Genomic DNA, 13,011 nt, shown 5'->3' on the forward strand with positions numbered 1-13,011 from the left:
CTGAGCATACGTACACATTTCTCACTGTCAAACACGTAGCACAGGTGTTTGTTGGACTCGGAGTCTTTGCAGATGAACGTGAATATCCTTTTGTCGGTTTTATCATCTGCACAGAAGGATATCCTATGTAACTGACAGTTGTACTGCACGTCCTGGGAAAAAAACAGACAGGGCGTTTTGAATGTAATTCAGGATGATGTCCAGACTGTGTATTAGTCATTGTAAACTTAATCAGCATTAGGGCATTCACCGAATATTCGAATATTCGAATATCAAAGTCATTATTCGACGTTGTTCACCAAAGTCGAATATTCGCGTATTTTTTTATTGTTTTCTCTTTAAAACATAATATAGTTTATAAAGCTTGGCGAGATAGGAAGTCATAAGAATGAGTTGTCAATGCCCCTGGTGAATGAATTTGTTAATGCTCTATACCAGGGGCTCTCAAAACTTTTACTGGGGGTCCCCAGTTCAAACATATTTGAACTGGGGACCCCCACCTTGACAAGCACTTGGAATTGTAGGTATTACATTTAATGAGTCTCGGTTCCACAGATAAATATTGTGAAAATAGCCGATCTACATGCTCACAACGCCTCGCAACGCGAGGCGTTGTGAGCATGTAGATCGGCTATTTTCACAATGTTCGCCTCTTGCTGACTTAATGTTTGACAGTTTGGCCTGTCCTGTTGAATATTCGACTATTCGAATACTTTGAGGTCGAATAATTCGAATACTAAAAATCACTATTCGTGAATGCCCTAATCAGCATACATATGTATCTTAAAACATTATAGGTTAGAATAATAAGCAACTTGGTAACAAACATTCTGCACAGCAGCCCCAGACAATGTCTCCCTCTGCCTGCCGTCTGCAGCTACAAACTAAAACATTGCACATCACTGACCATCCCATCCCCTGAAGGGCTGGTCCCTTCTGATTGGTTCAGAAAATCAGAGGCTTCCGTTTCAGACTGATACTTCAAAATAAAATGCCCAAAAAAGCCATTTCAGCTCGACTTTAATTAATGTGTCAATATGGGAGTCCTTGACATGAACATTTTGAGAATCGCTGGCCCTACAGTATACACAATAACATCCTCATTATTCATGTAACCTGTAGGATTTTACTGTGTGTGTAGACATCGCTTACTTACTGTACAGTACATGCTACCCTCTAAAATCCATATTGCTGGATGGTGCATACCGGTACTCACTTTTGTCTTGGGATCGAGTATCTTCACTCCATAAATGGAGATCTGCAGTTCCACCTTAGGGACCTTCTGTCCCTCTGACTTCTTGATGTGCCTCTGAAACTGCAAAAAGGAGATAATGGTCAATTTGGATAGATTTACTGTAGGCCTAGCCACTCAATGTGTGCATTTGTTTATGGCGCTGGAGACATTCACTCCTCCAGAATAAGCGTCGGACAAGGTGAAAACGACAAAGAAGCAGGATTCTGTACACTGCTCCTGCAAAGTGCCATGTTTACCAGTGGCTTTCAACCTTTTTTCATATCAAGGTCCATTATTTATTTGGCATTTGAGCCACAGACCACTATTTTTCAATGAATATTTTGTTGTCGTTGGATAAGATTTTGTCCACAATTCCATGCTGTATTGATGTGGTACCACAGGAGAGATAGCAGGCAAACTTTGACCAAAATTTAAAAGTTAAAGATCTATAAGGGTGCATTTGGTTACCAACTCTCCCATCATTCAGCTGGGGACCACCTGGAACCCCCTGAAGGACTACTGGCGATCCCCGGACCACTGGTTGAAAACCACTGATATATACTGTATTTATATTTTGTATGCCCTATTAAATGTATCATATTGGATAGATTTACTGTATAGCCAAGCATCCACTCAACGTGTGCATTCGTTTAAGGCGATGGAAACATTCGCTCCTCCAGAATAAGTGTCAGTACGGGTGAAAAAGACAAAGAAGCAGAACCTTATACGATGCTCCTGCAAAGTATTTATTTATTTTCAGCACGTGTAACTTACTCTCCATCATATGACAATAGCCTATCTACTGTACAAGCTCACAATGTGTCACATTAGCTTGTAGATATAGCCTATTTTTGGCATTATCCCATTTAGGCCTGAACACATTATTACGCAATATTTTATGCTTTAAATATAAAACAATAACAGATATACAAGCTCACAGCGCGGCACTGAGTGCCGCGCTGTGTGCTTGTAGATCTGCTATTTTTGAAAAATCGTGAAAATTAGAATTTTGACCCGATTCTATAAGTGTCTTTTGAATCCTTCTAAGGTTTTTTGAAAAACCTATGTTTCTATGTAAGCAATCTGGCTAGCCATCGTCAAAGAAAAGGTCCTTTTCACTTAACTGGAGCTCAGTTAGTCTGTGCTTGAGAGATGTCAGTGGTTCTCAAACCTTTTCATGTGAAGGACCCCCAAAATTATATTTATTTGGCCACGGACCCCCATCTCAAAATATCTAGTTCCAGGGACCACCCAGAAGCAAAATTTGAGTTTCAAACGTTCGCTTTGAAAATACATATATGCAAAGATTTGCACATTTGAATATGGAGATTTGAATAAGGAATAATGTTAACTCCCTGTTCGATCTCTTCGTCAAATGTCATTCATTCATTCAAACAAATTAATAACGTTATTGACATGGTAGAGTTACAGCCTAGCTGTTTAGCAGACCAAGAAGATACAGTCCACAAACTAAATGCGTGGAACCAAAAAATATATACAGTAGGTCTATACAAATCAGAATCAATGCATGACTCTTATACTGTTGTGCAATTTTAGGAAGTGTTGTGTTTTCAATCAACCCTTGGGCCTTAAAGCACAGACAAAGAGTACATGAACAGCTATCCTAGTTATTATATATTGTCCGCTTTCAATTGGTTCACAATTTGGCCTCACATGAAAGAAAATTGGCTTCTTAATAGCAATGTTGTCAACCGAGAGGGATTTATTTTGCAACACTTGGCTGTGAATGTGGGTCAACAACCGATGAAAATGTCTGTTCCAATAACCGTGCAGAGTCCATAGGCACACTGTAAGCCGTGGAGATGTTATATCATCAGATGTGACAAGCCAATAAGGAAATGGCCTTGGAGGAAGTTGACTCATGCCCTACGATTGATTTTACTTTCCAGGCCAAAACAAGCATTTATCAAGTGCAGCGTCCACCTTATCTAGGGAGTAGGTGGACCACCTGCACTCATGCCACCAGAGGGCCTGAGAAATAACAGACATCAAGGGAAAGGGATTCTTTTTTTCTGGTCCCGCAGGGAGAGGGCAAATTACTTCTACAGCTATAAGGTGCACCCAGCTGATGACTGTACGGGTGGCTCTGACAAGTGCACAGTGATGACGTCAAAGATCTGCACTGAGACGATACCATTTCAAGCCATAGCACTCTAGTAGCATACACCAGGGGTTTTCAAAGTGGGTGACAGCAGTCCAGGGGTGCCGCGAGATCATTTTATAATATTTGGAATTTATTTGGACACTTGAAAAAATATCTAGTATCATTTTAAACTTGAAGTACACAGTTATTTTCAGTCAGTTCTAACCAAAATGGCTATTATCTCAACGTTTTCCTCGCAACATAATCACTAAAGTATCATTACTGTCAGGCAGAAACCTCTGTCGATCTACAAGCACAAACGCCTCGCGATGCGAGGCGTTGTGTGCTTGTAGATCGGCTGTTTTCACTAGTTTAGTACGTTTTATAGATGATAAATACAAAACGAACGGTTTTGGACATACATGGTTTCCACCCGACAATGACGATATGCTATAAATATAAGGTGCTGGGAGTGAAAATTATAATGTAGGGGTGCCTCGGATTAAAAAAGAAATATTTATGGGGTGCCCTGAGACAAACACGTTTGGGAACCCCTGGCATACACAACGATGATATCCAGTCTACACTTGGCTATTTTCGGTGCACAAAACCCGTCGTAGGGCAGAGCATAAATGAAGCATTAGAATGTGGCGGCGTGCCTTGCTCAGGAACACTTCCACATGTATACTACTGGGTGAGCCGGGGGTGGAACCAGCTCACCACAGATTTATTCGACTAAAAGTTACTTATGATTATTCAGTTGACTAGAACTAGATGAAAAGTATACTTTTTTTTTTCCTTCAGACAACGTAGCAGCATAGGCAATAATAATAATAACAGTAAAGAAAAAAAAGGAGAAGAAAGAGAAAACAAGAGTAAAAAAAAGAAAAAGATGATAAAATAGATCAGTGTGTGTGTGTGTGTGTGTGTGTGTGTGTGTGTGTACAATGTACAGTACAGTATATGCGTGGTATATTATTATATACAGTACACCAGGGGTCTTCAACAGGGGGTCCGGGACCCCTAGGGGGTCCAAAGAGTTACTACAGGGGGGCCACCAAATCCTTGTGTGGTAGGATCATTCTTTTAAATTAACAACTTGAACCCTAGCATCCCTATACTGAAGAGAACTTTAGCCAAAAATAGCAGATCTACAAGCTCTCAACTGCAAGGCGTTGAGAGCTTGTAGATCTGCTATTTTGGCAAAGAGGTTTGGTGTAGAGGTAAAAAAAAAAGAGCAGACCAAGTACATAGTGAAAGGTCAAGTTTACAAAATAGCAACCATGTAAGCGGTTAAATGTCTGAAAATACACATTAACACAAATCCAACAGACTGATGACAGTGCTGTCAAACAAGTCTATGAATCTATCTATGAAATCGATGAAAATCTGCATCACACATTTATACAATACGTAGTGGGGGTCCCTGCTTCATCTCTCTCTCAGAAAACGGTGAAGACCCCTGTTATATACAGTACACCATCATCAGGATGGAGAGCTGATCAAGAGACCAGGGAGAAAGCATTGAGAAAGGGTGTTATGCAGGCACTGGGAACATGATCTAGTAAAGTTGAAATAAGTGATTGTCTCTGGTGCTGATCAATATGCAGTGACCTCCCATGATGTAAGCGATTAGTCCCGGAATGCAGTTTAATGCTTCGCCATGGGAACCATCGCTCACTTTCTCTCATCCATATTTATTCTCCGCACAGCTCTTCTCTGCATTACCATCAAGATAATTAGGTCCGTTCCTACGCAAAGCGTATCCCGGAGACTTATGACACGACCCTCGCTCTGCCAATGGCCTCACAGAGATCAAACGCAGCGCAACAAAAGGAGAACTATGACTTGGTGGAAACAAGCTCCCCCCTCCTTCGAATGGCCTCACAAATTCAAATGCTGGCAGCAGGGGCGTCACAAGGGGGGGGGGAGTGGGACTGAGTTACTAGGGCCCAAGGTGGAGGGGCCTTCATTATTTTATACTTTAGCTATTGAAAAATGGCAGATATACAAACTCACTAGGAGCTTGTAGATCTACCATTTTGAAAAGTCGTGAAAATGGGTGCAAAAGCGAACATTGTTAACTCAAATTTTGCTTCTGGGGGGTACCTGGAACTAAATATATTTAGATGGGGGTCCGTGGCCAAATACATATCATTTTGGGGGTCCTTCACATGAAAATATTTGAGCACCACTGACATAGAAACATAGGTTTTTCAAAAAACTTTGGAAGGATTTGAAATATTTAGACTCCGCAAAAATGTTCATGATTTTTCAAAAATAGCAGATCTACAAGCTCGCAGCGCGGCACCTGTGAGCTTGTATATCTGCTATTTTTCAATAGTTAAAGCACAAAATGGGAGTGAATCCTTGTACCCAGGGCCCAGAATTTGGTGTGACGCCCCTGGCTGGCAGGGGGAGATGGCCAGGAAGCCAGCAGAGTTTTACAGGCCGCTCATGGTGAGCAAAAGTTGTCTTCAGCTCCGGTCGTTAAAGTACAAGGAAATATTTCCCTAGAGCGCCTCAGAGAGAATTAAAATGTACTTCTATTCTCTACACTTTATTACTTATTACTACTTACAGTAGTACTTACAGTAGCTACAGTAGTATAGCTGTTATTGCTGTATTATTGTGTTGGTCATTGTTAGCACATGAGAGAGAGAGAGAGAGAGAGAGAGAGAGAGAGAGAGGGAGAGAGAGAGAGAGAGAGAGAGAGAGCACATTAGCCTTTAGGGTATTCTGTCGTGTAAACTACTCATCAAGTGAAATGAGATTGGAAAGCTGAAGCAGTGCGTTGCACATTAACTTAAAGTTTAAGCAAAATGACTGTCCTTCAAGAATTAGTAATGCTGATGCGGTCTTGCAAATAATTACTCATCATTATAAGCCAATGATTGGGAATAGATGCCATAGAGTGTCTTTTGGTGCGGTCCACCTTGCAAAAAGACGCCATTGCGACCGTAGGTCGCATTTACTACCAAAACCTCCACCGGCTGTCTGTCTGTCAGTGAGTGAGTGAGTCCGTCACACTTTTGCCCTGCTCATATCTCCACAACCGTTGCCCCCATCCATGCCAAATTTTGCACACACACTCCTTGACTGCCAAACTACAACCTCCAAGGACCCCCGGAGCCCCAGGGACCCCCAGGTCCCTGGGGGGACCCCCAGATGTAAAAAATGACCAAATGTGCTCACACGTCACACGTCACACTTTTTCCCTGCTTATATCTCCGCACCCGTTGACCCGATCCATGCCAGATTTTACACACACACTCCTTGCCTGCCAAACTACAACCTCCAAGGACCCCCGGAGCCCCAGGGACCCCCAGGTCCCCAGGGGACCCCCAGATGTAAAAAATGACCAAATGTGCAAAAATGACCAAATGACCACCCCAACGGGGCTGCTCACGGGGAATTCCCGGGGACCACCGACTCCTGGTGCTCCAGAACGGATGCAAAAGTGGTGGCGCCCCCAGTGGAGGACCCCCTGCCACTGCAGCGCACATAAAATGCCGTAACTCGGGCTAGGAGCGTCCGGGAGAGCCGGGGCCGGTACCTATTCGTCCGCCAAGGCAACGCGGAGACCCCACCCCTCATTTCTCACATGGCCCTATTCTAGCGCCACCTTCAGGCCGATTTTTAAAACACATTTTTGGACACTGCTCCAACGGTTTTTGCCCTAAAATCACGAATATCACTACACAGCATGTCTACACTCATGTCATCAACATGGATCAGGAAGATTTTGGAAAAACAAATTTTAGCCCTATTTGTGGAGATAAGCCACCTACGGTCGCTTATCTCCCGATTAGGGAGTCTTACTGGTATACTGTAATATGTCTTTATACGGTCAAGGTTTGGGGAAGGTCCCTCCTTAATCATGTCATTGAAGCGGCTAAGAGTTGTGGTGGGAGAAAGAGTCAAGAGTGGCTGAAAGCCAAAACTATTCCCCTAAAATGACCCATGTTGGGCTGTGATCCTTTTCAGCGATTTCTGACCATTTTATTTTATAAGCCCAGACATTACGGCAATTAAGATCACTCAACACTCATACACAGACTGTCAATGTGTCCATGTTTAACGCAGAGAGTACAAATGGAACCACAGGAACCCATGAAGGGTCAATTTGGTTCCATTTGTACACTACTCCCAGACTTAAAGGAGTAGTTCACTGCCAAAATTACATCTTTTTCTATTGATTACTCACTTTCTTCTGTCAATTATTGACTGACTGACTGACTGACTGACTGACTGAAATGATTTATGGATTATCATTCAACCAAATTCTGGGCCCTGGGTACTTTAACTATTGAAAAATAGCAGATATACAAGCTCACAGCACGGCACCGAGAGAGACTTGAGTTCAATAACTTATTTTAGTTTTTGTCGCATTTCCTAAGCCAATAATTTGAGGAGACTCTTTGTAGGCCCAATGATCCCGGATGGAGACCCAAATGCATTTGGGTCTCCATCCGGAAACAATTGGGGTACATTTATTATAATCAAATTATTGGCTTAGGAATGTGACAAAAACAAATATATATATATCCTCGTTGTCAGGCGGAAACCTCGTATCTCCAAGTTTCAAATTTGTACGTTCTTTTGCAAAGTAAAGCCCTGCTTCGTCATACAAGGCCGTCACACAAAAGTAGTGAAAACAGCAGATCTACAAGCACACAACGCCTCGCGGTGCGAGGCGTTGTGTCCTTGTAGATCTGCTGTTTTCACTAGTTTAAGTAATTTTTTAAATGATAAATGCAAAACGAACGGTTTTGGACATACAAGGTTTTCACCCGACGACGACGATTATATTATACATTGAACTCAAGTCTCCATGGGGTGAGTAATCGATAGGAAATGATTCATTTTGGGGGTGAACTACTCCTTTAAATGATCACTGATGGTTTGACATTTTAGAAGTAAACTTACCTTGAGTTTTCTCACCGCGTCCTTTACAACCTCTGTGCCTTTGGGGGCCTCCACTTCTGTGTTTCCAAGGAACTGAAATGTAAATTATAAATACATATAAATATAAAAAACATAAAAGCAAGGACATCAATGATACCCCTTCAACACTCCCCCCACACCCAACCCCCTGGCTAGAGGGGCCAGGGGCGTCACAAGGGGGGGAAAAGTGGGACTGAGTTACTAGGGCCCAAGGTAGAGGGGCATGGAATTATTTTATACTTTAGCTATTGAAAAAATAGCAGATATACAAGCTCACAGCGCAGCACCGAGTGCCGCGCTGCGAGCTTGTAGATCTGCCGTGAAAACGTGCGCAAACATTTGTAAATCAAATTTTGCTTCTGGGGGTCCCTGGAACTAAATATTTTGAAATGGGGGTCCGTGGCCAAATACATATCATTTCGGGGGTCCTTCACATGACAGAGTTTGAGCACCACTGACATAGAAATGATTTGAAATATTCAGAGACTTCCACACATTTTCACGATTTTTCAAAAATATCAGATCTACAAGCTTGCAGCGCGGCACTCGGTGCCGTGCTGTGAGCTTGTATATCTGATATTTTTCAATAGTTAAAGTACCCAGGGCACAGAATTTGGTGCAACACCCCTGAGAGGGGCCACTTGTATTTGAATGATAATCCATAAATCATTTCAGTCAGTCAGTCAGTCAGTCAGTCAGTCAGTCAATGATTGACAGAAGAAATATGACCAAGGATAAACATAGTAACAACCACTGGCGTAGGGGAGGGTCTCCCCCAAAGTCCGGACTCACTCACTCACAGACACGACCTGGCGTTTGTCAACCCAAATTTTTGCTTCTGGGGGTCCCTGGGACAAAATATTTTTGCGATGGGGGAGATTCGACGGTCATAGACTGATCTGACTGGCTGTCAATCATCATTTTCAAAGGGCCCCCACCCCCTCCTTGCAGGGGGGCCTCGGGATTTTCAGCGACACCACTGCTGTTTATGTGTGTCTCTGTTGGAGATCGCCGAGATCAAAATAAATATGTGCAGGAGTAGCAGGATTTCATAGCAAATAATTGCGATTAACGATTTAATTGTGTATTTGTCATTGACAATTACATTTCTGTTTGGCTTTTAGGCTTTGAGGTTGTACATGGCAATCATGACACATAACTTAAATATTCAAAGAAATTACTGACATATTTGACAATTTTATACTTAAAAAATAACATTGATAGTGGAAATAGCCGATCTACAAGCTCACAACGTGTTGCATCGCGACGTGTTTTGAGCTTGTATATCTGCTATTTCCACTACTTTTTGAAAGTGTTCGTAACTATATTAACATTTCTCAACATGGAAACGATTATGACGATTATGCAAAATAATAGCGATTACCTCAAATAATTACGATTAGACGATTATGCAATAATTGTGACAGCCCTACGCACGCATGCATGCACACACAGGCGCTCTTGCCTAGCATAGACAGACACAGTACAGTTGATGCAGCATTTCTGCTCTTCTCCAACAGATGGAGCCATTAACCTTTGTGCCTGAACGGGCCTTTCCATCTGCCAGGAACCCTGGTAATTGTTCCAGTCACACAGCCTCGGTAGAGCCAGAAGTACGACTACAACACGCCAACTTATTGCCTCTTTTAACGCCGCCAGAGCTTCATTCCTTCACTTTTTCTCCCCCCACCACCCCCAATAGCAGAGCTCAGGGGCGTCACACCAAATTCTGGGCCCTGGGTACAAGGATTCACTGCGGGCCCCCCATGAATGTTAACTATTGAAAAATAGCAGATATACAAGCTCACAGCGCGGCACCGAGTGCCGCGCTGCGAGCTTCTATATCTGCTATTTTTTTTAAATCGTGAAAATGTGTGCAAGAAACCTATGTCAAGGACCCCCAAGATGATATGTATTTGGCCACGGACCCCGATCTCAAAATATTTAGTTCCAGGGACCCCCCAGAAGCAAAATTTTAGTTAGAAATGTTTGCTTAAAAAATACATATATTCAAAGATTTTCACACTTTTTTACAACTTTTCAAAAATAGCAGATCTACAAGCTCGCAGCGCGGCACTCGGTGCCGCGCTGTGAGCTTGTATATCTGCTATTTTTCAATAGATAAAGTTATTAGGGCCCCTCCACCTGGGGCCACAGTAACTCAGTCCCACTTTCCTACCCCTTGTGACGCCCCTGCCCCCACCACCCCCAATAGCAGAGCTCATAAACACTGGGGTCGGCCGCCCCCTCGAGGGCTACAGAAAACAAGACAACCATTTACCCCACTGGACCTAAACAAACAGTTCTGCCAGCCGAGCCTTGGGGAGGGAAAAATAATCAGTATTCTGTTGCACATTATAGCCCCGGTCACGAGCTGTAAAATTGGCTTTCTTCGCTTTACTTTGAAAGCCCGTCTACGGAATGCAACGAGCGTATATAAGCTAACTAGCTGTCCATTGCGCGCCTTGCGATGTCCCTCTGCATGCACTGTACCGTACTGTATGTCAGGGGTTCCCAAACCTTTTTGTCTCAGGGCACCCGAGGCACCCCACAGCATATCGTCGTTGTTGGGTGGAAACCTTGTATATCCAAAACCGTTCATTTTGTATTTATCATCTATAAAATGCACTAAACTATTGAAAACAGCCGATCTACAAGCAGACAACGCCTCGCAACGCGAGACGTTGTGTGCTTGTAGATGGGCTGTTTTCACTAGTTTTGTGCGACAGTCTTGTATGATGAAGCTGGGCAAAAGACGTACACATTTGAAACTTGGAGATACGAGGTTTCTGCCCGACAGTGACGATATTTTAGTGATTGCTGCGAGGACAACGTTGAGATAATAGCCATTTTAGAACTGACTGAAAATAACTTTGTACTTCAAGTTTAAAATTATACTAAATAATATTTTTTCAAGTGTCCCTGGACTGCTTTCACGGCACCCCAGGGTGCCCCGTCACCCACTTTGAAAACCCCTACTGTATGTGACATCCTGTCATGTTGTACGGCGAGCGTTAATACCGGTAGTAGTGCACTTTGACGTCATGTTATATTTATACCTGTTAATGGCTCATGCAACACGCACGTCCCAGTGGGTGGTCCAAGTGCAGAGGGCCTAAGAAGTGCTCGAGCAGTGGTTCTCAACCTTTTCAGGCCGCGACCCCCCCCACATGCTCACAACACGAGGCGTTGTGAGCATGTAGAGATCGGCTACAATTTCTGCCTCTAATATTTGACGATTTGGCCAATGTTTAATTTGTCATTTTAGAGGTATTAAAAAGTTCTTAAATGTTCCCTCTATTCACCATATTCCTGGCCCTCTCTATGGAGGCTGCCATTTTCTTTTACAGAGGGCGTTAGAGAGTTTTTCTCTGTGTGCTGCTTCAAAAAACATCTTTTCACTTCCTCCCAAGTAAGGAAGTGACACGGAATTGTCTGTTGCCAGATTTTGCCAAAGAAATAAGCCCAACAGAAGCAACAAGGCTATACTACTTTACATTTACAATTGAAAATAGCAGATCAGCAAGCTCACAATGTGTCATATTGCAACATATTGTGAGCTTGTATATTTGCTATTTAAAAAATATTGAGGAAAAAAAAAAGACATTTGAATATTTTTGAAACATTTTAACAACATAAATCTGTGTGGAGGTCCCTGGCACCACATATTTTCAGATGGGGGTCTGCGACTGTGGACACATATGTTAATCTGGGGTCCTTGATATGAAAAGATTTAGGAACCACTGGTTTAAAACATATTAGAAAGTAAGCCCAATAAGCAACTATTCTATTTTTTTAGAGACACAAATTGCTTATTATAAGCAGACATGGCAACCCAGGTACATTCAGAGCCCAGAGCCTAGAACGCCAACTACTGACACTTTAATGCAAGGACAACAGGAAACCAAATTATGTTTTTCAGGCCAGCTTTTTCAGCCTCCGCCTCTTTCAGGATATGAACAGGAAGCCGGGGGCGGGGCCAGGAATAACGTGAATATACTTAAACGTTATTTTGATTTGTTTACTGTTGAGTGAGAAAACAATGTTTCACATTAAGTTAATCATCTGGGGACCCCCCAAAATAATTTGGGGACCCCCTGGGGGTTCCGACCCACAGGTTGAGAACCACTGTTATACAGTAGCTAAATCTCCTTTGGTTAATTAATCCCTTAATCCATGTGTGCTGCGTTTACTGTTTTTTCAGTCAGTCCGTCAGTCCAGTCCAGTCCATCATTCCAGTCAGTCAGTCAGTCAGTCTATTTATTTATTGGCTATTGTCAATATGTCATTGCATCACAATCGCCTACATAAGAACTGCAGTTTCAGTGCATTTGGTTATCACAGCAATTGACATTGTGCCGAGGTTGGCTGTCACATCAGCTGTGACCAGATCATGTGACTGATCCCTCATAGATATTCAACAGTTAAACTGAGAGAGCCTGGGAAAGCATGCTTTACGGCAGAAAAAGAGTCCTAACCACTTTCAACCTGGCGCCCATATATATATTTTTTTTTCTTTTTTTTTGTACTGTATGTGAACATTACATAAGACTATTTATTATTGAATGCTTCGATACACACACACACACACACACACAATATGAACCGTCATTTGCATTGTCAAGGAAGCATTAGTATTTAGAGCTGGCAAAGAACATAAACAAAGGTTTAACCCAAAGGTTCCCAAAGTTGACACTGACGGTGGAGTCGCAAAGTTATTATTTTC

The 13,011-nt window shown here is 42.6% G+C and overlaps 1 protein-coding gene across 2 annotated transcripts in view; it reads right to left on the reverse strand.

Annotated features, from left to right (window-relative positions):
* The window catches only part of gulp1a (GULP PTB domain containing engulfment adaptor 1a), a 192,949-nt gene that overhangs the window by 17,310 nt on the left and 162,628 nt on the right, over positions 1-13,011 (reverse strand). For both annotated transcript variants that reach the window (XM_080753116.1, XM_080753115.1), the window contains exons 5-7: positions 8,268-8,339; positions 1,217-1,315; positions 15-152 (exon numbers count right to left, since the gene is read on the reverse strand). In XM_080753116.1, coding sequence (XP_080609242.1) covers positions 15-152; positions 1,217-1,315; positions 8,268-8,339 — 309 coding nt within the window. The remainder of the gene's footprint in view (positions 1-14; positions 153-1,216; positions 1,316-8,267; positions 8,340-13,011) is intronic.

The sequence above is a fragment of the Nannobrachium achirus genome, assembly GCF_963921795.1.
Source record: "Nannobrachium achirus genome assembly, chromosome: 22".
Lineage (NCBI taxonomy): Eukaryota > Metazoa > Chordata > Actinopteri > Myctophiformes > Myctophidae > Nannobrachium > Nannobrachium achirus.